Below are 27,985 nucleotides of genomic sequence, written 5' to 3'. Positions count from 1 at the left end.
AGTTATGATATAATACGAACTCCAATAATTCAATAATAAATTTCCTTCTATTTTCACTAAGATCCGTATAAGACAATCTCCGTTCAATCGCTTCTATCCCCCTAACGTTGTCAATGGAGGTGTATAGAGACACCACATCAAATGAGACCAAAATGACCTCATTTTTTAGTTCAACTTCCTGTATTTTTAATAAAAAAATCCGTGGTATCTCTCACAAAAGATTTAGTATTTTTCGCCAATGGATTTCGTATTTTATCCAAGTAGATACCAATTCTATTCGTTAATGAATTTACCCCAGAGACTATTGGCCGTCCCTGGGGATGATCAAGATCTTTATGTATTTTAGGAAGTACATATATTACAGGGGTAGTGGGATTCTCCACATATAGATAATCATAAAGATCTCTATCAATTATACTGTTTTCCAAAGCCCCATCCAAAATGGTTCTCAAAGCATTTAAAAATAGAAATCTTGGATCCCTTTCCAACTTGGCATAAACTTCCCTATCACTCAACTACCTTCTAATCTTTGTAATATACATGACCTTGTCCATGACGACGACAGCCCCACCTTTGTCAGCAGGTTTTATAATGATGTCGTCATCATGAACAAGGTCCTTCAAAGCCCATATCTCCTCTGTAGTTAGATTTGGAGATTTCCAATCCTTATTTGAGTTTACCTTCAATGCTTTCACATCCCTCTGTACCGCTTCCATAAATGCATTAATTACCGGAGGGTTCACAGGTGGCGTAAAGGTACTTCTTTTAGCCACCTGAACCTGTTGCAAATTAAGTTCACTAGTTATATGTTTACTAACAGTCACACTACCAGAGAACCAGTTTTTCAATTTGACATTTCTAAAAAATTTTTGGAGATCTAGCTCCAGCTGAAACCAATCCACATGTTTACTCATACTAAATGACAAACCCTTATTTAAGACAGTCATCTGTGATGGAGTCAAAATTTTTTTTAGAAATGTTTACCACAAGTTCATTTCTTTTTTCCGTGTCATCATTTGTCTCGGTTGTTGTAGTTTGGTTTTGTCTTGTTTTTTTCTGTTGTCTTTGGTGCCGTTGGATCTTCTTTTCCGTTGGATCCTCTTTGTTGTTCCTGATCTAGATCTAAAGGAAAAAATATCAAACACTTGTAAATGTCCTTTTTTATTATGGTTGTAAGACTTTTTGTCAGCCCTTAAATAACCTCTTTTACTCCATAATGAGTTGGATCCACCCTTCTGCCAGTTATAAATGTGACCAGCTTGATAATCCTCCATATCTCGATTCCATTTACGGCGTTTTACATCTTCCAATTCCATGCGCAAACTCTGTACCTTAGTCGCTATTAAATCCTTGAAGGAATCCCATTCCTCAATTTTAAGCAATGATTTCAATTTTCCCTCAGTGTCCACAATGCAGGTTGTCATTTTCAATATTTCCTGTTGTAAAAAATCAATATTCAACAGAATTATATCCAGAGCATATCTGTTGGAAATTTGACAGAAATGGGAACAAAAAGTCACGTTATTTCCAAAAAGATTAGGTCTTATATTTGAGCATAAACCTCATGGTATTTTCCGAGCTTTATGATACTGTCCCAAAGTCACCAAATGCAGTTGTAGAATAGTTATCCTTTTAGAATCACTTTCATATTTACACTTAAGATCCACTAAGGAAGTTGTGCTTAAAAAAGTTCCATCATCCTTCAGCGCAACCAGGATCCGTTCTTCCTCCTCAGCAGTATATGAAAAAACATCAGGCTCTATACCATCCATTACTCAAAATCACAGTAAAAATTTATTTTAGAAAAATGTGCACGTCTTTCTGGACATATAGATAAAAAGTATATATTAAAGACAGCACCATTTCATCTTACTCACTAGTGGGTGCCAGGCCTCCAAACAGTCTGTCCAAACTGCTGCATATCAATAGAAAGAATATCAAGAGGCAGCACTCCAAAAATATTATAGAAAAATGGACTTTAATGAGCCCAAAGGCGACGTTTCGGTTCACAGAACCTTTCTCAAGCACAGTTCAAGTGCATATAGTGCAATATATATAGTTACAAACAGTGATTCCATAATTATAATTAATTTATACAAAAACATGATTACATAAGAAAAGTGCAGTAGTGCATATCACAAAATATTATTCAGTTGCATACATAGTGATAAAATATCAGACAGATATATTATTATCATCAATTACGGTATCCATGGCTCTCATAAAGTGATAAGTGCTTTGATTAGTATTTATCAGTGCCAGGTGTACATTATAAATCATAATATATTTGAGGTTGCGACTCACACTGCAGCAATCATGCATGACCACGTTTCCTACTTCCTCCACGCTGTCCTCGGCGTCTCAAAATCCCATCTGCGCATGTCTCCTAGGAAATCCCCATTATCTTGTCACATGATCGGGGCAAACCTGGTCCGCCCGCTTCGTGACGTCATCGGGCATGCGCATTACACTTCTAATGCTATGATCGCCATCTTTTAAATTGGCAAGCCACACCAAAAGCTTTTCTTCAAATGTAAACAACATATGTGCTTTAATGACTTCTATTATCCCCTATTTATAATAAAGACGCACTATTTCTCATTACTAGGGACAATATCCTATAACAGTTTCCCAATATATTTGTATTGCAATGACAGTATTCAAATAGTAATTCCTGTGTCCATAAATGAACTGAGGGATAATATATTATTTCATAACCCAAACACCCTTCCATGGAATTCCCTATTCCTAGGTTCATCCATGGAGTGAGATTAATAGGTCAGAGGTGAACCTTCAACAGTTCCCACCTCCTTCCGAATTTCAGGTGTTTAATTGGGAATATATTACAATCCAATTCCCTCCATAAGTAGGAATACCATTTCATAAAAAATATATTTTTATAGCTTCATTAGATGGAGGCTTGAATATTTTCAATTACTATATATATATACAGTACAGACCAAAAGTTTGGACACACCTTCTCATTTAAAGATTTTTCTGTATTTTCATGACTATGAAAATTGTACATTCACACTGAAGGCATCAAAACTATGAATTAGCACATGTGGAATTATATACTTAACAAAAAAGTGTGAAACAACTGAAAATATGTCTTATATTCTAGGTTCTTCAAAGAAGCCACCTTTTGCTTTGATGACTGCTGTGCACACTCTTGGCATTCTCTTGATGAGCTTCAAGAGGTAGTCACCGGAAATGGTTTTCACTTCACAGGTGTGCCCTGTCAGGTTTAATAAGTGGGATTTCTTGCCTTATAAATGGGGTTGGGACCATCAGTTGTGTTGTGCAGAAGTCTGGTGGATACACAGCTGATAGTCCTACTGAATAGACTGTTAGAATTTGTGTTATAGCAAGAAAAAAGCAGCTAAGTAAAGAAAAACGAGTGGCCATCATTACTTTAAGAAATAAAGGTCAGTCAGTCTGAAAAATTGGGAAAACTTTGAAAGTGTCCCCAAGTGCAGTTGCAAAAACCATCAAGCGCTACAAAGAAACTGGCTCACATGAGGACTGCCCCAGGAAAGGAAGACCAAGAGTCACCTCTGCTTCTGAGGATAAGTTTATCCGAGTCACCAGCCTCAGAAATCGCAGGTTAACAGCAGCTCAGATTAGAGACCAGGTCAATGCCACACAGAGTTCTAGCAGCAGACACATCTCTTCAACAACTGTTAAGAGGAGACTTTGTGCAGCAGGCCTTCATGGTAAAATAGCTGCTAGGAAACCACTGCTAAGGACAGGCAACAAGCAGAGGAGACTTGTTTGGGCTAAATAACACAAGGAATGGACATTAGACCAGTGGAAATCTGTGCTTTGGTCTGATGAGTCCAAATTTTTAGATCTTTGATTCCAACCACCGTGTCTTTGTGCGATGCAGAAAAGGTGAACAGATGGACTCTACATGCCTGGTTCCCACCGTGAAGCATGGAGGAGGAGGTGTGATGGTGTGGGGGTGCTTTGCTGGTGACACTGTTGGGGATTTATTCAAAATTGAAGGCATACTGAACCAGCATGGCTACCACAGCATCTTGCAGCGGCATGCTATTCCATCCGCTTTGCGTTTAGTTGGACCATCATTTATTTTTCAACAGGGCAATGACCCCAAACACACCTCCAGGCTGTGTAAGGACTGTTTGACCAAGAAGGAGAGTGATGGGGTGCTACGCCAGATGACCTGAACCCAATCGAGATGGTTTAGGGTGAGCTGGACCGCAGAGTGAAGGCAAAAGGGCCAACAAGTGCTAAGCATCTCTGGGAACTCCTTCAAGATTGTTGGAAGACGATTTCCGGTGACTACCTCTTGAAGCTCATCAAGAGAATGCCAAGAGTGTGCAAAGCAGTCATCAAAGCAAAAGGTGGCTACTTTGAGCAACCTAGAATATAAGACATATTTTCAGTTGTTTCACACTTTTTTGTTAAGTATATAATTCCACATGTGTTAATTCATAGTTTTGATGCCTTCAGTGTGAATGTACAATTTCCATAGTCAAGAAAATACAGAAAAATCTTTAAATGAGAAGGTGTGTCCAAACTTTTGGTCTGTACTGTATATACACTGTGTTCCAAATTATTATGCAAATAATATTTTCTCAGATTTTCCCATATTACCTATATGAATTGCAGTCATTGTAATTTTCCAGTCAAATAACTATTAGAGTACAATTGAAAGGTTTTTGTACAAACTTCCTATGATAACAGTATATTTTTAAAAAAATAAAAACTCAAACTGCACTCAATATGCATGTTCCAAATTATTATGCACAGCAGAGTTTTCAACCTTTTCATTTTAATAAAGAACAAGAAATGGTCATTTTTGAAATTAGAAGCATTAGCAGGTTATTACAAACTGAAATCAAACAGTTTTCAACTCAAAACTTTATTCTAGGTGATGTTACATTTGCACATACGACCCCTTGTTCGAAAGGAGCTTCTGAACTCTCTGCACATAACACATCTGCATCTCTGGCTGATATGGGCATAAAAGGGGACAAACTTATAGTGTGAGCCCCATGCTCCCCTGACCTTAACCCCATTGAGAACCTCTGGAGCATCATCAAAAGGAGTGTCTATGATGGCGGGAGGCAGTTCACATCTAAGCAACAGCTCTGGGAGGGTATTCTGTCCTCATGCAAAACAATTGAAGCAGAAACCATCCAAAACCTGACAAATTCAATGGACGAGAGAGTTCAGAAGCTCCTTTCGAACAAGGGGTCCTATGTGCAAATGTAACATCACCTACAATAAAGTTTTGAGTTGAAAACTGTTTGATTTCAGTTTGTAATAACCTGCTAATGCTTATAATTTCGAAAATGACCATTTTTTTGTTCTTTATTAAAATGAAAAGGTTGAAAACTCTGCTGTGCATAATAATTTGGAACATGCATATTGAGTGCAGTTTGAGTTTTTTATTTTTTTAAAAATATACTGTTATCATAGGCAGTTTGTACAAAAACCTTTCAATTGTACTCTAATAGTTATTTGACTGGAAAATTACAATGACTGCAATTCATATAGGTAATTTGGGAAAATCTGAGAAATTATTATTTGCATAATAATTTGGAACACAGTGTAGAAGAGCAATTTTTTAAGAAAAAAAGAAGATGGCTATCGTAGCATTAGAAGTGTAATGCGCATGCCCGATGACGTCACGAAGCGGGCGGACCAGGTTTGCCCCGATCATGTGACGAGATAATGGGGATTTCCTGGGAGACATGCGCAGATGGGATTTTGAGACGCTGAGGACAGCGTGGAGGAAGTAGGAAACGTGGTCATGCATGATTGCTGCAGTGTGAGTCGCAACCTCAAATATATTATGATTTATAATGTACACCTGGCACTGATAAATACTAATCAAAGCACTTATCACTTTATGAGAGTCATGGATACTGTAATTGATGATAATATATGTCTGATATTTTATCACTATGTATGCAACTGAATAATATTTTGTGATATGCACTACTGCACTTTTCTTATGTAATCATGTTTTTGTATAAATTAATTATAATTATGGAATCACTGTTTGTAACTATATATATTGCACTATATGCATCTGAACTCTGCTTGAGAAAGGTTCTGTGAACCGAAACGTCGCCTTTGGGCTCATTAAAGTCCATTTTTCTATAATATTTTTGGAGTGCTGCCTCTTGATATTCTTTATTTATTTATATATATATATATATATATATATATATATATGTATATTTTTTTTTAAAACCATTTTTTTTACACTTTTTGCTTGCTTCAATAGTCTCCATAGGACACTAGAAGCTGCAGTTTCCTGATCTTTTCTACTGCCTACAGGTGACGAGCAAATAGCGTGTATGCAGGAGAAATGGTCCTGTGCCATGAGCACCGACCACTAGGTGGCTCTCAAAGCTAGCGAGACATGGCAACCACAGGTGTCTGATGCAGACCCCCAGTTGCCATGCCCACCCATCAGTGACCCGCGATCACTTGACGGGGTCACTGATGGACAGGGCTAAGGCTGCGCTTCCGGCGCGGTGCTGTTAAATGCCGCTGTCAGAGATTGACAGCGGCTTTTAACTGGTTAACAGCCGCGAGTGGATCGCGATTCCACCCACGGCTGTTGCGGGCACATGTCAGCTGTAAGAATCAGCTGACATGTGCCGGGTTCAGTGCAGGCTCTGCGCCGGAGCCCTCACTGAACCGGGGGTGATCGCCTGGGGCGTATTAATACGCCCCATGCTTTAAAGGGGTCAATGGAGGCCAGAAATGGCAGTATTTTCTGAAAACGTATATGTGATCCGTGTGACGCAGAAAACAGAGTTTTAAATACCTGGCCTGTAGTTAACTATTTTGAACAGCAAACTGGTGTCAATTGCTTCACTGAAACACTGAAATAAATTTTTAATGGATGCCAGAAATGGCAGTATTTTTAGCGCAGTTATATGTGATCCGTGTGACGGACAAACCACAGTTTTCAATAGCTGGATTTTTAGCGCTGTAATATGGAAAGGACCTGGCTGTATTCTGCAGTGCCAACAAGCAAATGGCGCAGAAAAACTGTGTTCTCTGGATTGCTTTTCAAGCAAATAATGAGGATTAGGATAAAAAAAAAAAAATATTCCTGGCCCCTGAGACCTGGGCCTATTTCTAGAAATAAATAGCAGCAGCATCAGACATAACAGGAACTGAGCCCTTGTGCTATATACACTGCCTGCCTGATATCTCTGCAGATGGATTAGTCCTCAGAAGGACTGTTTGTTGAGATGGACCTGTGTCTCTAATATAGTTTGGTACACCTACACTAACTAGAAAAAAGCAAATCTCTCCCTAGCTCAGCAGCACCTCTCCCTACATTGTCTGATTCCAGAGTGACTGTGACGAGCATGGCGGCGCCAGGTCTGATATAGACCTGATGACGCTGTGCGGCCAGCCAATCACTGTAATGCCACAACCAACATGACTGCGGCATTACAGTGAGTGGCAGGCAATCCCTGCATGTTCATTGCCTCTGTAAAGAGCGCCAAACATGCAGGGAGGAGACCCGAGCTCCCGCTGGGCAAACCCGGAAATACTCGGCGAGCGCCAAGCATCTTGAGCAGTAGCGAGTATGCTCGCTCATCGCCAGTTATAACTCCTCCACTTTACATCACCAAGGAAGTTTTAATTAATATAAAAAACAGTTTTTTTTATTTTCTGCTGTCTAAACCCGGGGTGTGTCATATGTTAATGTGCATCTTATTGTTTGAAAAATACGTTAAGTACAATAAACAAAACAAAAAGGAGACCAAACAGGTCAAATATAAATAATATACAGAACATAAAAGGCAGTTGATCAGTGTGGGAAATGAATGCATACTCACAAAAATTGTGTAATTGGTAATTAATAATTTTGGCTGTGTTATAATACATAAGAACCTTGTAATTATGCATCTGAAGCGTAGTGGAGCAGACTAATAGTATAGCTACACAGGCTAGAATAAAATGAAGGATCATTAAAGTCAGCTGTAACCGATAATTTAAGAGGGATCCATAGAGTGCCCTAGATGATAGTGTCATATCTACCATAAGAGTGGCAGAATAACAGTAAAGCCAGATGATGGGAAGTGTATAATAAACATACGGACAAAAACAGATACCGAAAAAAACAGTACCGGTGTCATCAGTGTTTTTCCGGTATGGCTACAGAAAAAGAAATCACAAAGCTTCTCCTATACTTTGCAATGTTAAACATGTACAACTCACAGATGGCATCTGCACCACTCCGGTCTTCTGCAGTTTGTGACCTGCTGGATGGCTCCAGGGTTTGTGGGGCGAGACAGAATTTACTTCAGTCTGAAAGCCAGAATGAGGCTCATAGACTTGCATTGAGAACTTGTTACTGCTACATCTGACTTCTGGTTAGTCAGAAGCTGAGGTCACAAGACTGTGGATCAGGACCGGAACAGCAGAAGACTGCAGCTGGTAAGTATTTTACTAGGGGCAGGGAACATGGATTAGTGATAGCACTCCAGTGCTAAAATAAAGAAAAATCACTGTAGTGGTGCTTTTAACCCCTTTACAACCCAAGGTGGTTTGCACGTTAATGACCAGGCCAATTTTTACAATTCTGACCACTGTCACTTTATGAGGTAATTACTCTGGAATGCTTCAACAGATCCTCCTGATTCTGAGATTGTTTTTTCGTGACATATTGTACTTCATGATAGTGGTAAAATTTCTTCGATATCACATGCGTTTATTTGTGAAAAAAACGTAAATTTGGCGAAAATTTAGCAATTTTCAAAATTTGAATTTTCATGCCCTTAAATCAGAGAGAAATGTCACACAAAATAATTAATAAATAACATTTCCCACATGTCTACTTTACATCAGCACAATTTTGGAACCAAAATTTTTTTTTTTATTGGGGAGCTATAAGGGTTAAAAGTTGACCAGCGATTTCTCATTTTTCCAACAAAATTTACAAAACCATTTTTTTAGGGACCACATCATATTTAGAGTCACTTTGAGCGGTCTTTATGACAGAAGATACCCAAAAGTGACACCATTCTAAAAACTGGACCCCTCAAGGTGCTCAAAACCACATTCAAGAACTTTATTAACCCTTCAGGTGCTTCACAGGAATTTTTGGAATGTGGAAGAAAAAAATGAACATTTAACTTTTTTCACAAAAATGTTACTTTAGACCCAATTTTTTTTATTTTCGCAGGGGTGACAGGAAAAAATGGACCCCAAAATTTGTTATGCAATTTCTCCTGGGCACGCAGATACCCCATATGTGAGGGGAAAACCACTGTTTGTGCGCACGGCAGGGTTCGGAAGGGAAGGAGCGCCATTTGACTTTTTAAATCTAGATGTGTGGTGAGCACCTTGAACCCCCAGGTGCTTCACAGAAGTTTATAACATTGAGCCGTAAAAATACAATTTTCACATTTTTCCCACAAAAATGTTTTTCAGCCCCCACTTTTGCATTTTCATAAGGGTAACAGGAGAAATTGCACCATGCAGTTTGTTGTGCAATTTCTCCTGAGTAAGCAGATACCCCATATGTGGGGGAAAACCACTGTTTGGGCGCATGGCAGGGTTCAGAAGGGAAGGAGCGCCATTTGACTTTTTAAATGTAAAATTTACTTGAATAATTAGCGGACGCCATGTTGCATTTGGGGAGCCCATGATGTGCCTTAACAGTGGAAACCCCCCACAATTGACACCATTTTGGAAACTAGACCCCTCAGTGAACTTATCTAGATGTGTGATGAGCACCTTGAACCCCCAGGTGCTTCACAAAAGTTTATAACATTGAGCCGTAAAAATAAAATTTTCACTTTTTTCCCACAAAAATGTTTTTCAGCCAACCACTTTTGCATGTTCATAAGGGTAACAGAAGAAATTGCACTATGCAGTTTGTTGTGCAATTTCTCCTGAGTTAGCAGATACCCCATATGTGGGGGAAAACCACTGTTTTGGCGCGCGGCAGGGTTCGGAAGGGAAGGAGCGCCATTTGACTTTTTGAATGTAAAATTTGCTTGAATAATTAGCGGATGTGCCCCTGATGTGCCTAAACAGTGGAAACTCCCCAAAAGTGACACCATTTTGGAAACTAGACCCCTCAGGGAACTTATCTAGATGTGTGGTGAGCACCTTGAACCCCCAAGTCCTTTACAGAAGTTTATAACATGGAGCCTTGAAAATAAAAAAATCAAACTTTTTCCACAAAAATTATGTTTTAGCCCCAATTTTTTTATTTTCACAAGGGTAAGAGGAGAAAATGGACCCCAAAAACTTTTGTGCAATTTCTCCTCAGTACGCCAATACCCCATATGTAGGGAAAATACAGTGTTTGGGCGCACGGCAGAGTTCAGAAGGGAAGGAGCACTGTGTGACTTTTTGAACGTAAAATCGGCTGGAATCGAGAGCGGACGCCATGTCGCGTTTGGAGAGCCCCTGATGCACCTAAATAGTGGAGACCCCCCACAAGTGACCTCATTTTGGAAACTACGCCCCTCAAGGATTTTATCAAGGGGTATAGTGAACATTTTGAACCCAGAGGTACGACACAGAATTTGATGACATTAGGTCATCATATTGAATAAGTTGTCATTAGTCTTGAGTGCAAGTGCTCACTACTTGAGTTTGCATCGGGTACTCAGGTATGCATCATGTATCGGGGGTGCTCAAGTGAAATGCTCAAGTCCCCGCCCGCATCTTACATGGTTATTAGACACCCCAAAAAAACATTCGGGGATCGCTCGTGCATGGCAGGCAATCCCCGCAAGGTTTTTTTGGCCGGAAAGCATATGGGGCGGAGACTCGAGCACCCGCGATACTCAATGCATACCCGAGCACCCGATGCAAACTCAAGTAGCGAGCACTTGCATTCAACACTAGTTGCCATATCGTCATCTTTTTTTTTTTTTTTTACTTTTGAAAAAAAAAAAAACAACCTCAACCCTAACATTAGCACAACCCCAACCCCAGCCCTAGCGTTTATTTTTTACGCCATTCCTAGTGCAGTATAAGTGATTAGACGACCTTATTCTTCGGGTCGGTGCGACTACAGAGATACTAGAATCATATGGGGTTTTTATGATTGACAGCTGTCACACACTAAAAGACACATATTTTGTAAAATCTAGTTTTTGCATCGCCATATTTTGAGAGCTATAATTTTTCCATATTTTGCCCGACAGAGTCATGTGACGGCTTGTTTTTTGCGGGATGAGTTGACATTTTTATTGGTGCTATTTTCAGGCACGTGACATTTTTTGATCGCTTTCTATTCCAGCTTTTGGGAGGCAGAATAAACAAAAAACAACAATTCAGGAATTGTTTTTTTTTTTTTTTTTTTTTTTTATTCTGCTCCGGGTGTGGTAAAATTGATTAGGTAGCTTTATTCTTCGGGTCACTACGTTTACAGCGGTACCACATTTATATAGTTTTTTTATGTTTTGGCGCTTTTACTCAATAAAAGCTATTTTATAGAAAAAATTATTATTTTGCATCGCTTTATTATGAGAGCTATAACTTTTTGATTTTTCGGATGATGGAGCTGTATGGCGGCTTGTTTTTTGCGGGACAAGATGACCTTTTCATGGTACCATTTTTATTTATATTCGTCTTTTTGATCGCGTGTTATTCCATTTTTTGTTTTTTGTTTGGCGGTATGATGATAAAGAATTGTTTTTTGCTTCGGTTTTTTTTTTTTTTTTTTTTTTTTACCCTTGTTCAGGTCAGGTCGTTCCGTACGCCTCGATACCAAATATGTGTACTTTTATTGTTTGTTTTTTTTTTCATAATAATATTTATTGATGGGTACATTATATTTTTATTTTTTTTTATTTTTTTTATATTTTTTTACAATTTTTTTTTTTTATATTTTTTTTCACTTTCTTACAGTTTTTTTTTACTTTTTTACTTTGTCCCACTATGGCACTTTCACTTTTTTTTTATTCTGATCGCCTGTATAGCATAGGGATCGCGCATCATCCCTGTGCCATGCAGGTAGTCAGCGCTGCACAGTGAGAAAATTGTTAGGTCATGCACTGCGCATGACCAAAAAATCTTCCTGCTGTCTGGTGACCCGGATGTTGTCATGACGACATCGGGTGGTCATGGCAACATCCATGAACCTGCGGCAGACAGCGCTGGAGGCCGGAAGAGGAGGTGAGTATTCTGATCACCTCCCCTTAGCCACCGCAATGCTGCGATCGGCTGCGATCGACTTCGATCGCCGCATTGCGGGGGTTAATGTGGCGGGGGTTAATTGTGTGACAATCAGCTGACACCCGGTGGCGATCGCGCCCACACAGCCTGTGTGCGCGCGCGCGATTGCCATGATGTACTAATACGGGTCAGGCTCTTAAGTCCCAGGGCACAGACGCGTATTAGTACGTCATGGGCTTTAAAGGGGTTAAAAAGTTAAAAAGCATCCGGGCCTCTTTTTTTTTGTTTTGTTTAAACCTATAACTGATCCCACTCTGACCAACTCTTGAGGTTAGCCATTACACATATTAATATTTCTTATAGTAAAGAACCTGGAGATTGAACCTTTTTTTTTCTCCAGACTGAGTGAGTGATTCTATGTTTTCAGGGGGATTTACATGAAGTTGCTTTTGAGAATATTTTAAGTATGAACCATTTATGTGCTTATACAAGTTAGCCATGTCACCCCTTATCTATCTCTTCTCAAAACTAAAAAAATAAAATTAGTTTAATCTTTCTTGATAACTAAAATCCTTCATGCCCAAATCATATGTTAAGTGAGCTGAGCTATGCATACTTTCAAGTTCAGAGCTGAATGAAATTTACTCTTTCAGTACTTACATCATGTTTCCAATATGTTTTATGGCAAGTGGAGTGTAACAGACTTGTAAAGGCTTTGAAATTTGTTACAATGAAGAGTTAAGACTTAACTATATAAGTGAATGTTTTCAGTGTTTTGGTAGATTTCAATACATAGTTTATATTTTTAGGTTCAAATAGCAACTCTGTTGCAGTTAAAAGGTTCTCATATTGACCCAGAGCAACTGGAGAGGCTACAGTCAATGGTCGAACAGAAGAACAGTGAAGTTGAGAAACTGCTTGTAAAGGTGCGACAACTTGAAAAATGTCAGGTATGGTAAAATAGATTGCTCTTTTGTTTTTGTTAAATTCATAATCTGGTCATCATTTTTATGCTAACTAACTTTGCCATTGTGACAATTTTCACACTTTTAATAACTAAAGTTCTAAAGTTTAAAAAAATAATGCCTATGCTACTCAAATACTCATTTTTTTAAATGAAAACAGACACCTAGCATTCTTTGACAATGCCAAATGGTACATTACACTCAGTTGCCTTTTTCAACAATTCATTACATTTTGATGAAAAATTGTATGAAAAAGACAGTTATGATTGTAAACGAGTGATCAAAGCACTCTGTTCTCCCCACCAAGTTCCCCCCCAGAGAATACCCACCACTGTGGGTTCTTTTCAATTTTGTTTTTCTATTTATTTATTTTTGGCACAAGGCACTGAGGCACCTTTCTGCTATATGAAACAGAGAGCAATGTGGACCTTCTATTTCTTATATGTAACTCCAGCAAGTACATTCCCCTGATGACATCTCAAGACTGAGAAAAGAAGCGTGTCGGGAGGCTCTTTGGATTATTTATAGTGATGAGCGAGCGTGCTCGTTTAACCCCTTCACCGAGCATGCTTGAGTACTTACTGAGTATCTCCAGCATGCTTGTATATTATGTTCCAGTCCCTGTGTCTGCATGATTTACAGCTGTAAGACGGCCTTGTGAGGATTCCCTAACAAATCGGCAATCCCTGCGTGTGTTTTAGGCTGTCTTACAGCTGTAAATCATGCAGGCGTTGGGACTGGAACATAATATATGAGCACTCTGGAGATACTCAGCGAGCATGCTCGGTGAAAGGATTATATGAGAATGCTTGTTTATCAGTAGTTGTTTAGTCTTCAGGTCATACTTGGGTACTGCCCTTGTCAGGGCAGGAGCAAATGCAGAGGGCACAACAGGAAAAATAGGCCCGAACAGCGGCTCCTGCATAGCCAGAGGAATCTGTCCGATATGGTTACCCTCTGCAGATGAAATGGGTGAGATCGACACTTTTTTGCACATTTATTTGCACAAGACACTTTTCTGTTTATCCGAATCTATTGTAGTTCTGTTTACGAAGATGACCTTGTAAGTGAATTATTCTGGTTGAACTAAGGGTGTGTATACCTATTTCATTAGTGTGGTTCCTGATTACTTGTACCCACCTGGGTAATGCATATAAAATCTAAAAAAAATAATAAAAATATATTCCTATTATTTACCATATGTCATTGTACTACTCATCATTACCAGAAAACTCACCATTGTAGAAAAACGGAGTGCTACAGTACTAATAAAAATATATATAAATCTTTATTCACACATTTTTATTAAAAATTACAACTAAAAAACATTAAGACATAGTACAGATCAGGGGGCCATATACAGTGTTAATGACTGAAATCAAAGAAAAAATTAATCATTTGCCACAGAGAGTAGTTGAAACAAAGGTTTGTATATACTGTAGCCAATAACTTATTTTTAATAGATAAAAGGGACTACTAGCTACCAATCAAATAATGATGGAAAAAATTCCTACACAAACATAAAGTACACTGCTAGATGGCAATAGATTTACTGCATAATTATATAAACATATCTCATATGCTAGTCAGTTATTGGCATTCATACCCACCCACCACTAGGGGTGTAATTGGTTTATTGTGCATCCATAGTATCATATAAAGCAATAATGTGGCAAATAACACATATGTATATAGAAGTCAAAAAGCCTGAATTGGCACCGCAGGAAGTGCCCCTGACGCACGTTTTGCATTAGCTTAGTCCGAGGGATAGTGAAGAAGTGTAACCTCTAACCTTTTATAAAACCAGAAAGAGATAAAAAGCCAGCTCACCCACACTCCTTGGCGTCCTGAAGCACGGAACTCAAGGGTCCACTTGCATGAACCAGAAAAAGTAAAAATTGTTCCCGCTTCTATCGTGTGCAAAAAAGATTTATTGGTAAAATGAAGATTCCATGGAGAAAAAGGGCATAGCAACTAAACCTTCATGGTTAAATACAAAAAACACCCCAATACCAAACAAGATAAAACACATATTACATGCGAATAGATAAAATTCAAAATTTGATATCAATAATGGAACATAACTTCACGCCGCATGTTCAGGCCATTAGGATGACACGTATCAAGATTCATCATCCAATAAGCCTCACGATTTTGTAGCCATTTTTTCATGTTCCTCTGGGATTGGGGACAATTCTTTCAATACCCAGACCCTGTACCGAAGAAATGTTTCTATTATGATATTGTATTAACTGCCTAGAATCATAGGAGATATTGTGGTTAGTTTCTGACATACTGAATACAATGGTGATCTGTTCAGAAATTATTTTTTTCAACTTTCTTATAGTACACCCCACATACATTTTATTACATGTATTACAATTTATAACATACACTACATGATCGCTGTTACAATTAATGTATTGATTAATGTGGAATGATTGTGATTTATCTGAGCTGAAAAAGTTTTTTCTGACCTCTGCATACTGACATACATTGCATCTATTATAACCACATTTATAAAATCCCTGGCAATCCAACCAAGTGTGATGTTTTTGTAGCGAATTAAGCACAATTGAAGATAAAATGTTTCCCAAAGTTTGTGCTCTTTTGGCTACTACCCGGATACCCTGAGAAAGAATTTTGGCCAATATTGCATCATCTTGTAAATTGGGTAAGCATTTTAGTATTATGTTCTTTATACTATAAAATTGAGGGCAGTGGAAACTTCACTGTTGGATTGTTGTCCCCACACCAAGTCTGATCTATTTTTATTCTCTATTTTATGTGCTCTGTTAAGAGCCCATTGTGGGTAACCCCTGTTACTTAATTTATTTCTGCAACCAATAATTTCATTATTTAGTTTAATGGGTTCGCTACAATTGCGCTTTATTCTAGTAAACTCGCCCACTAGTATGGCCTTAATTGTGTGTGCTGGGTGACCACTAGCCGCATGAAGGATGGTATTACCTGACATTAATTTGAAAAAAGTTGATGTAGATGTCTCCTGTTCATTCCCTTCTAATTGTAGATCCAGAAAAGAAATAAACCTTGAGAAGGTTTGTGACAGTGACCCGCAGTAAAAATCTTATCGCGGGTCATAGGCTGATGGGACTGCTACCACTATCAGCCGGCTCCTGCTGCCATAGGAAATAGCGAGCCCAGGCACCGCTGGATGGGAGCAGTATTCTCTCATCTGCTGGCGCCTGGGCTGTAAGTAAAAAAAAAATAAAAAAAAAAATGTTAAAATTAATAAAAAAAAATTAAAATAAGAACAAAACACATTACACTTACCTACACCTTGTTCCTGATGTCCTCCTCACCTGCAAAAATTACAGCCAATACAAGGCTGACATGAACCCCAACCCTATTACTCCACTCACCACCACTACACGGCAGTGGGAAGAGCGAAGGTTAAGCGCCAGATTTGGCGCAACTTATGGATGTGCCTTTTCTGGGGCAGCTGAGAGCTTATATTATTAGCCTCTTAGGGGGCTAGTATCCATGGCCCCTTCCCTGCCTATTAATATCAGCCTACAGATGTCTGTTTAGCCTTTTCTGGTTAGATTTTATAGGGGGACCCTACCTCAATCTTTTTCTGGAGTCCCCCTGTAAACTATGTATCTATCTATTATCCATCTAGCTATTAATCTATTATCTATCTAGCAGTCTGTCTATCTTTCATCTATATATCTATTACTTATCTCTCTATATAACTATTCATCTACCGATAGATAGATAAGATAAGATAGATAGATAAATAGATAGATACAGGTGCATCTCACAAAATTAGAATATCAAAAAGTTAATTTATTTCAGTTCTTCAATACAAAAAGTGAAACTCATTATATAGAGTCATTACAAACAGAGTGATCTATTTCAAGTGTTTATTTCTGTTAATGTTGATGATTATGGCTTACAGCCAATGAAAACACAAAAGTCATTATCTCAGCAAATGAAAATAATTAACAAAAAATACCTGTAAAGGCTTCCTAAGCATTTAAAAAGGTTCTTTAGTCTGTTTCAGTAGACTCCACAATCATGGGGAAGACTGCTGACTTGACTGATGTCCAGAAGGCAGTCATTACGTAAAAAACTATCTCATTCCTGGGATATAGAGGTGCTCAAGTAGGGTCCAAACCGGTAACTATGTAGATATAAACTTGGCGATCAAGTGACTCAGAGAATATATTTGATATATATTTAATGGGAAAAATTAATAAAGTACAATGATGCAGTAATTGATGCAAAAAGAGCCCCGACCAAGTATTGAGTGCATTTACTGAACATACATTTCAGTAGGCCAACATTTTGAATTTTAAAATCATTTTTCAAGCTGTTAGAAAGTATTCTAATTTTCTGAGATAATGACTTTTGTGTTTTCATTGGCTGTAAGCCATAATCATCAACATTAACTGAAATAAACACTTGAAATAGATCACTCTGTTTGTAATGACTATATAATATGATTTTCACTTTTTGTATTGTAGAACTGAAATAAATTAACTTTTTGACAATATTCTAATTTTGTGAGATCCACCTGTATGTCTGACAGAGAACCACGGTTTTAAATAGCAGGCCTGTAATTTACCAATATTATTCTACACAGAGACCTAGTGTGAATAGCTTGACCGTCACACTGCAACAGATTGGAAAAGGAGGCCAATATTTTCCAAGTTCAGTTCAAATTTCTGGATTTTTATCGCTGAAATATGGAACAGATCTGGCTGTATTCTGCAGTGCTAACAAACAAATGTAGCAGAAAAATAGTGTACTCTGGATTGCTTTTTAAGAAAATAACCAAAATTAAGATAAAAAAAAATAGCCCTGGTATTCTGGGGCCATGTCTACAAATATCTGTAATTATTACAGCAGCAGCAGAATGGACGTTCAATGGACCCTCTTGCACCATACGCACTGCAGTCTGTCACATACACTGCCTGCTTGCCTAACTCCTGCTGTCACCACTGAATATATGCAGCTGGATTAGTACTCAGGAGGGCTGTTAGTTCAGATGTGTGTGTGTATATATATATATATATATATATATATATATATATATATATATACAGTTATATGAAAAAGTTTGGGCACCCCTATTAATCTTAAGCTTAATGTTTTAGAAAATTGGTGTTACGCTGGGGATGGATCTTTCAGCAAGACAATGATCCAAAACAGCGCTCCAAATCTTCTCAGGCATTCATGCAGAGGAACAATTACAATGTTCTGGAATGGCCATCCCAGTCCCCAGACCTGAATATCATTGAACATCTGCGGGATCATTTGAAGAGGGCTGTCCATGCTCGGCAACCATCAAACTTAACTGAACTGGAATTTGTTTAGTAAAGAGGAATGGTCAAAAATACCTTCATCCAGGATCCAGGAACTCATTAAAAGCTACAGAAAGCGTCTAGAGGCTGTTATTTTTGAAAAAGGAGGATCTACTAAATATTAATGTCACTTTTCTGGTGAGGTGCCCATACTTATGTACCTGTCAAATTTTGTTTGAATGCAGATTGCACATTTTCTGTTAGTACAATGAACCTCATTTCAAGGCAGAAACATTGCTGTATCCAACAGTTATTACATATATCAAACTGAAATAGCTGTTGCAAAAACACCAATTTTTATAGAACATTAAGCTTAAGATTAATAGGGGTGCCCAAACTTTTTCATATGACTGTATCTATTATCTATTGGCCTATCTATTTATCGATATATTTATCTACAGTTGTGCTCAAAAGTTTACATACCCCATCAGAATGTTTCCTTTATTGTCCTTGTTTCAGAGAATATGAATGATAACAAAAAAACTTTTTCTCCACTCATGGTTATTGGTTGGGTGAAGCCATTTATTGTCAAACTACTGTGTTTTCTCTTTTTAAATCTTAATGACAACCAAAAACATCCAAATGACCCTGATCAAAAGTTCACATACCCAAATTCTTAATGCCGTGTATTGCTCCCTCTAACATCAATGACAGATTGAAGTCTTTTGTGGTAGCTGTGGATGAGATTCTTTATTTTCTCAGATGGTAAAGCTGCCCATTCTTCTTGGCAAAAAGCCTTCAGTTCCAAGACCTCCATTGGTTAATAAATTTGATTTCCATTGATGATTTTTGTGTGATTTTGTTGTTAGCACATTCAGCTTTGTAGAGAACAAAGTATTCAATGAGAATATTTCATTCATTCAGATCTTGGATGTGTTATTTGAGTGTTCCCTTGATTATTTTGAGCAGTGTACAGTTAGGTCCATATATATTTGGACAGATACCACATTTTTCTACTTTTGGTTCTAGACATTACCACAATGAATTTTAAACAAAACAATTCAGATGCAGTTGAAGTTCAAACTCATTTGAGTTTATCCACATTAAAATTGGATGAAGGTTTTAGGAGTTTCAGCTCCTTAACATGTGCCACCCTGTTTTTAAAGGGACCAAAAGTAATTGGACAATTGATTCCAAGGCTATTTCATGGACAGGTGTGGGCAATCCCTTCGTTATGTCATTCTCAATTAAGCAGATAAAAGGCCTGGAGTTGATTTGAGGTGTGGTGCTTGCATTTGGAAGGTTTTGCTGTGAAGTAAACATGCGGTCAAAGGAGCTCTCCATGCAGGTGAAGCAAGCCATCCTTAAGCTGCAAAAGCAGAAAAAAAACATCCGAGAAATTGCTACAATATTAGGAGTGGCAAAATCTACATCCTGAGAGAGAAAGAAAGCACTGGTGAACTCATCAATGCAAAAAGACCTGGGCGTCCATGGAAGACAACAGTGGTGGATGATTGCAGAATAATCTCCATGGTGAAGAGAAACCCCTTCACAACAGCCAACCAAGTGAACAACACTCTCCAGGAGGTAGGCGTATCAATATCCAAATCTACCATAAAGAGAAGACTGCATGAAAGTAAATACAGAGGGTTCACTGCACGGTGCAAGCCACTCATAAGCATCAAGAATAAAAAGGCTAGACTGGACTTTGCTAAAAAACATCTAAAAAAGCCAGCACAGTTCTGGAAGAACATTCTTTGGACAGATGAAACCAAGATCAACCTCTACCAGAATGATGGAAAGAGAAAAGTATGGTGAAGGCGTGGTACAGCTCATGATCCAAAGCATACCACATCATCTGTAAAACACGGCGGAGGCAGTGTAATGGCTTGGGCATGCATGGCTGCCAGTGGCACTGGGTCACTAGTGTTTATTGATGATGTGACACAGGACAGACGCAGCCAAATGAATTCTGATGTATTCAGAGCCATACTGTGTGCTCAGATTCAGCCAAATGCTGCCAAACTGATTGGTCGTCGTTTCATACTACAGATGGACAATGACCCAAAACATAAAGCCAAAGCAACCAGGAGTTTATTAAAGCAAAGAAGTGGAATATTCTTGAATGGCCAAGTCAGTCACCTGATCTCAACCCAATTGAGCATGCATTTCACTTGTTAAAGACTAAACCTCAGACAGAAAGGCCCACAAACAAACAGCAACTGAAAACCACTGCAGTGAAGGCCTGGCAGAGCATCAAAAAGGAGGAAACACAACGTCTGATGATGTCCATGAGTTCAAGACTTCAGGCAGTCATTGCCAACAAAGGGTTTTCAACCAAGTACTAGAAATGAACATTTTATTTACAATTATTTAATCTGTCCAATTACTTTTGGTCCCTTTAAAAACAGGGTGGCACATGTTAAGGAGCTGAAACTCCTAAACCCTTCATCCAATTTTAATGTGGATACCCTCAAATGAAAGCTGAAAGTCTGAACTTCAACTGCATCTGAATTGTTTTGTTTAAAATTAATTGTGGTAATGTCTAGAACCAAAATTGTTGTCTCTGTCCAAATATATATGGACCTAACTGTATATAATTATGAAGTAAATCTATTGCCACGTAGTGGTATACTTTGTTTGTGTAGGAATTTGTTCTACCATTATTTGATTGGTATCTAGCAGTCCCCTTTCTTCATCTATTAACATTAAGCGTGGTAATGGCTACAGTATATATAAACTTTGATTTCAACTACACTTTGTGGCCAATGATTATTTTTTTCTTTTATTTCAGTCATTAACCCTGTATATGCCCCCCTGATCTGTACTATGTCTTCATGTTTTTTATATTCATGCTGTTTTTACTGTTGTAATTTTAATCCAAATGTGTGAATAAAGATTTATATATATTTTTATTAGTACTGTAGCACTCCGTTTTTCTCTATTTTTTTTTTCAAATAAAATCTGTTTGTCATTATATTCAGGGTTATTGTAAAAAAAAGTACTGGTTTGTTTTAATGAATCTTTCCATGCTTGAAAAACATCTGTTATGATGCCTTCAAAATCTTTGCACACTACAGATGTCAGACTTAATGGACTGTAGTTATCTTGAACCACCGTCTTACCTTTCTTAAATATCTGTATCACATCAGCTATCCTCCAATTCTGTAGCACTACCACTGTTACAAGAGAAGAAGAATATCAGATACAGCGGTCTGTCAATTACTGAGCTCATTTCCCTTAGTATTCGTGGATGAATGCCATCTGCACCAGGGGCTTTGTTAGTGTTTAATTTTCTCAGACGCAGGCGTACTTCTTTTTTTGTTAAACTAGTTATATGAGGTGGTGAGCTTTGATTATTGACCTGTTTAAAGATCCCTGAAACAGACGGTTCATTGATGAACATGGATGAAAAGTGACTTTTTAATATCTCCGCCTTTTCTTTGTCCTCTATAATTATTTTATTGTCTTTTAAGGGGCCGATACCTTCTGTTTTTTACTTTTTGACATTGATGTGGTTATAAAAAATTTTAGGATTTATTTTAATGTCGCCGGCTATTTGTTTCTCTGTAGATATCTTTAGTAGCTTGATTTCTTTTTCACATTTCTTATTTAGGTCTTTATACTCCTCAAATGCTATTTCTATATTCTCGGCCTTCAAGATGTTGAATCCCCTTTGTTTTTATTTATTAAACTTTGTACTGTTTTATCTATTAATCTCATAAGTCCAAAGTAATAGTTTAGTGCTAGACACTTTTCAAGATATATTTTCCAAAATCCCTATTAGTCCCAATACTGGACAGAGGGAAAAAGACTCCAGCTCCAATTTTTATAAAAATGCAATTTTTATTAGTAGATAAAAATACAATAAAACACAAAAAACAGGGAATTCTCACTGTGGAGGGGAGATCATAGCTGACCACAGACAAAATACATTCTAATGGTATATTGACAGAACTCATGAGCAGAGCAGGAAACAATGAACCTTAATAGTCTTTGACTGTAAACACCAGGACTAAGGAAAGTGCATAATTCATATCTATTTAATATCTACCTCTAGTGGGTCAGTACAGAAATATAGTTCACAAAACTCTAGATAAGGTGCTTATAGTACATGAAAGATCTTCACCATAGAAAGGATGTCGTTATTATATAATGTGGGGTTTGCTGAAGTCAAATGCCATGATTGGCTATAACAGTAAAATACAGTGTACTTTAGATCCATCTAGCAAACAGCCATTGCTAAATGCCCCAAATGCTATGGTGTCCTAAAAATATGAAGAAAATATTAAGGATTTGTCTTTAACCCTGCAGCATTTCATCCACTACTGGTTCAGCTATATTAGCAGGCTTGTAACAAATGCCAATTAGAAGCTTTCCATTGTTGCCATCCCCATGTACATTTACCCCCACTGACTCTAGAATGTTGTAGCTTCCTCTGTCTTCATTCAGGTTTTAAGTTGGATCTTCGGAAAATACACACCCTCCACCTTTTTTTGTCTTTTCTGTCCTTTCTAAGGCTATGTGCCCACTGTTGCAGAAATGAAGCAGAAAATTTCTGCTTCATTTCTGCAAGTCCTCTCCCGGAAAAACGCATGCGGAATTCCGCACGCGTTTATCGCGCGTTTTCCACATGCGGAATTGCCTTGCGTTTTTTATGCATTGGACAAAGGCAATTCTGCTTGCGGAAACGCAAAATTAATTGACATGCTGCGGATGTTTGAACGCAGCATAAACGCTGCGGAAAAATCCGCAGCATGTGCATAGAACTTGCGGAATCCCATTGGGGACCATGGGGTGCGGATTACCAAGCGTTTTACAAGCGTTTCCGCTGCAGAAATTCCGCATCAAAAACGCTTGTAATCCGCAATGTGGGCACACAGCCTAAATGTAGTGTATCCCTCTGTTTGTCACCCAGTCATGACTTTCATCCAGCCAGGTTTCCGTAATACCCACCACATTGTATTCTGTGACCGACATAAGTCTGCAGTTCATTCATTTTGTTTGCGAGTCTTCTTGCATTTGCCAGAAAACATTTAATGCTATTAGTACATTTTTTACTCATAATCAGCTCCCTACTTTCCTTGCATATCCCAGACACCCCTAAATCCTCATTAGCCCCTACTGTCTCATTCTCTGTCTACTCTATCTATTCCCTTATTAGCACGATTAATGCATGAAAATATATAATAGGAGGTATTGGTTAATATTTTTGCCAAAATAAGCAAGCTTGCAACCCACTTTGAGGGTCCTCACTTTCTTGCGAGTCTCTACTCTATATTTAAAAACAAATAGCACAGCCAAAGCAACAAACAGAATTTTTGAAAAAAATTCCAAAATTCTATTAGAAAATGGCAAAAAGGCAATGGTAGTTACCACGGAATCTAGAGATTAGTTTGGAGATGTATGGAAGAAACAAATTATAGAAAGCCTTATAAATCATTATTAGTTTAAACTGGTTTTGTTACAGGATAAAAAGCCAGTGAAAGGATTTGCGGATGAGTAGCGAGGCAAGAACTTGATTTATACAGTAGTGTTCAAAATAATAGCAGTGTGTTCAAAAATATTAAGTTGAGTTAAGAACAAAATCTTTATGCTAGCTTTTATTTCCATGCATTGACAACATTGTACACTATTTCCTAATTCAGAACATGAAGAGAAATGTATCTAATTTTTAACTACTTTACGGAAAATAACAAAAAATGAACATTGGGCTGTTCTACAAAATAGCAGTGCTTGCATTTGTCTTTACAAGCTCACAATTTGTACTCTTTTTTTTTTTTTTTTTTTTTTTTTCTTTTTTGAGGATTTAGCATTCCCGTGAATCACTAACCGAATATTTAGTTGCTTACCCACAGTTGTTTAGAACTGCTTCACATCTATGTTGCATAGAGTAAACCCACTTCTGTCAACTGTTACTCCAGCCCAGGATGCTTTGACTACATCCCACAGTTTTTTGGCATTTGTTGGCTTTGCCTCAGAAACGGCATTTTTGATGTCACACCACAACTATTCTATCGGATTAAGGTCCGAGGATTGGGCTGGCCACTCCATAGCCTCAATTTTGTTAGACTGGAACTAAAATTTTGCTAATTTACTGGTGTGTTTAGGGTCTTTGTCTTGTTGAAACACTCATTTCAAGTACATATCCTCTTCAGTGTAAGACAACATGACCTCTTCAAGTATTTTAATATATGCAAACTGGTCCATGGTATGCGGTAAATAGCTCCGGCACCATAGTAAGAGAAACATGCCGATATCATGATCCCTGCACCACCATTCTTCACTGTCTTCAGAGTGTACTGTGGCTTGAAACCCCCAAACCACTTGGCTTGTGGTTTGGGGGTCGTTTGACAAACTGTCTGCGGCCCTTTGAACCAAAAAGAACAATTTTACTTTCATCAGTCCACAAAATGTTTCTCCATTTCTCTTTAGGCCAGTTGATCTGTTCTTTGGCAAATTGTATCCACTTCAGTATGTGTTTTTATTTATTTATTTTTTTTAACAGTGGGACTTTGCGGGGACTTCTTGCTAAGAGATTAGCTTCATACAGACGTCTTCACAGTACTCACATTTAACTTGAGACTGTCGTTGATAATCCTGGAGCTGATCACTGGCTGAACCTTTGCTATTCTGCCTATTCTTCGATCCATTCGAATGGTAGTCTTCTGTTTTCCTCCACGCCTCTCTGGTTTTGCTTTCCTCTTTAAAGCATTGAAGATCATTTTAGTTGAACAGCCTATCATTGTCTGCACTTCTTTATAAGCTATACCCTCTCCAATCAACTTTTTAATCAAAATACGCTGTTCTTCTGAGCAATGTCTCAAACAACCTATATTTCTCAGTCTTTCAAGGAGAAATGCATGTACAATATGTGCTGGCTTCACCCTTAAATAAGGGCCACCTGATTCACGCTGTTTTTTTCACAGAATGATTGACCCCAGTAATTGAACGCCACACTGCTATTATTTTGAACACACCCACTTTCAATTCATTATTCAAATACAGACTCAAAAACATGCAGATCATGAATGCGGAGTCTGCTTTTCTTAGGAACTACTGCACCAACTTTTAAATTGTTTGACAATGTGGTAATATAATTTATACCAAAAACGGTGATTAATCTGGTTAGTGATGTGATATGAGCTGCAAATTCTTACTCTGCCAAGCATGACCCACCACCTTGGAGGATTGCCCCACTGCAGAACTCGCCTCTTGTCTGATTCTGATAACAAGGTCTTATCCGGCGGAATTCAGGACTGGTCTATCGGCGCCACAGAAACCATCTTGGCTGGCTCCATGATGAGTTGAGGTTCCTCTTCTTGATTGGTGGGCAGGAACGAGCGGAGAAGAGCATCAGCTTTGATGTTTTTGTTAGCTGGCCGCAAATGCATAACAAAATAAAACAGGCAAAAAATAGCGACCACCTAGCTTGACGCAGGTTCTTTCTTTACGCGGACTGCACATAGGCCAGATTCTTGTGGTCAGAATAGATGACGTCTGGATGGACCGCTACCTCAAGAAGGTGCTGTCACTCCTCTAGCACCATCTAAATTGCTGACAACTCTCGGTCGCCAATCAAGTAGTTGCACTCCAGGTTGGAGGCCTTGGAGAATAAACCATAGGTCACCATAAGAACTGCTCCAACCCAGAACACGAGGTGTCTACCTCGAGAGAGAATTATTTGTTCACCTCAGGCCAATGTAACACTGAAGCAGAGGAAAAGGCCTGTTTCAGGGAGAGAAAAGCGTTTTCAGCCTCTGGAGTCCATCAGCACCCTTACGGATCGTGGCACAGATGAGAGCCGTCCGTGATAAGAATTACTGAATGAATTGCCAGTAGTAGTTGGCAAATCCCAGGAATTTCTGGATTGCTTTATCGCTGTTATAGGCAGGCCACTCAAAGATGGAAACACCTTCTCCGGATCCATCTCCAGGCCTGTTTTCGAGATTATGTAACCTAGGAAAGGGAGAGAAGATAGTTCAAACATATATTTCTCAAATTTAGCATACAGGCGATTCTCGCTGTCGCTGCAGGACTTGTCGAATGTTCCACGTATGAGAGGGCAGATCTGCAGAGCAGATCAAGATATTGTCTTGGTATACCACGACAGAATTGTAGAGGAGATATAGAAAGATGTTGTTCACAAGTTCTTGGAAGACAGCTGGAGCATTGCTGAGACTGAACAGCATAAATCAGTTTTCATAATGACCGTCCCTGATGTTGAAAGCTGTCTTGCAATCGTCTCCTCAACGTATCCAGGTTAGATTGTATGCTCCACACAGATCCAATTTGGTAAAGAACCTAGCACCTCTGACGCGGTCAAACAACTCCGGATTCAACCGCAACCGATACTTGTTCTTAACCATGATCTGATTGAGACCCCTATAATCAATGCAAGGTTGGACGATCCAGTCCTTTTTTTTTTTTTTTTTTTACAAAGAAGAAGATGGCTCCAGCTGGAGAAGAGTATTTCTGCATGAAACCCCTAGCCAAATTCTCCTTGACATACTCTGACATAGAATCTCTGCTTGAGACAGAGAGTATATACGGCCTCGAGGAGATGAGGATCCAGAAAGCAGGTCTATAGGGCATTCGTACAGCCTATGTGGAGGTAACGTCTCTGCTTCTTTTTTGTGAAAGACTTCCACATATGACCAGTAGGCAGATGGTAATCCTGACAGAGAAGGTGGTGCCAACGATGGCTGGACCGGTCTTACAGGTACTAGACACTTTTCATGACAAAACTGACCAAAATGACGCACTTACACGGATTTCCAGTCAGGACAGGTTCATGCATGCGGAGCCACAGAAAATCCAAAAGAATCGGGTGAGAAAGTCTAGGTAGCACATAGAAGGCAATCTTCTCAGTGTGCTGCATTTCTATCCTGTGCTCTACATGCTCGATGACCAGCCGTACGGCTTCAGATAGGGGCTTCCCATCAACAGATGACACCAGCAACGGATTTTGGAGTAGTTGAACGGGGTTCTGGTAGCGATCTACCACTGCTTGCTGTATGAAGTTCCCTACCGCACCGAAATCCAGATACGCTGTGTCAATGAACAGAGAACCTCCACAAGTCATAGATAAAGTCATGATCAATGGCGGAGAGGAATTGCTCTCGTCCAGGGTAGCCTCCCCCAACGGCCCTAGGCTTGGGAGTTTTCTGGTTTCTTGGGACAGATGAGATTACTCGTTTCTCGACAATGGAAACATAAGCCCTTGACTTGATGGATCTCCTGCATTTGCTCAGCCAGCACCCCGTTGTTGACTTGCATTGTTTCAAGAAATGCTGCGAGCGCAGTAGGCTGAAGATTGAGTGGCTTTTGGAAGGATGGGGCCAGACAAAGCGTTTTTTTCTCACTCAGTTTCTCAGGAGTACTCCTGAAACCGGAGGTCAATTCGGATAGCGAGGGAAACTAGATCGTACAGTGTAGTAGGAGTATCTTGGCCTGCTAGCTCATCCTTGTGCTTCAGATATAACCCCTGGCGGAAGATTCCCTATAGTGAGTCACTGTGGATGCCGTCTGGGCTATGATCGGCGGTGTCACGTCTTTTTAGGCGTACATATAAGCACAGTCCGCTACAGTTTTGTGCACCTCTGA

The 27,985-nt window shown here is 38.8% G+C and overlaps 1 protein-coding gene across 10 annotated transcripts in view; it reads left to right on the top strand.

The window, feature by feature from the left end:
• SPDL1 (spindle apparatus coiled-coil protein 1) overlaps positions 1-27,985 on the top strand; it is a 466,199-nt gene that overhangs the window by 388,145 nt on the left and 50,069 nt on the right. For 7 of the 10 annotated variants that reach the window (XM_073651106.1, XM_073651101.1, XM_073651105.1 and 4 more), the window contains one exon: positions 12,954-13,094. The exons of 1 other annotated variant lie outside the window; for it this stretch is intronic. In XM_073651106.1, coding sequence (XP_073507207.1) covers positions 12,954-13,094 — 141 coding nt within the window. The remainder of the gene's footprint in view (positions 1-12,953; positions 13,095-27,985) is intronic. 2 more of the 10 variants (XM_073651099.1, XM_073651098.1) reach the window with 1 other exon arrangement.

The sequence above is a fragment of the Phyllobates terribilis genome, unplaced genomic scaffold (genome assembly GCF_046119375.1).
Source record: "Phyllobates terribilis strain yellow unplaced genomic scaffold, ASM4611937v1 Scaffold_11__3_contigs__length_659146591, whole genome shotgun sequence".
NCBI lineage: Eukaryota > Metazoa > Chordata > Amphibia > Anura > Dendrobatidae > Phyllobates > Phyllobates terribilis.
Note: the sequence above shows the minus strand (reverse complement) of the source record. Positions and strands in the feature narration are given on the sequence as shown.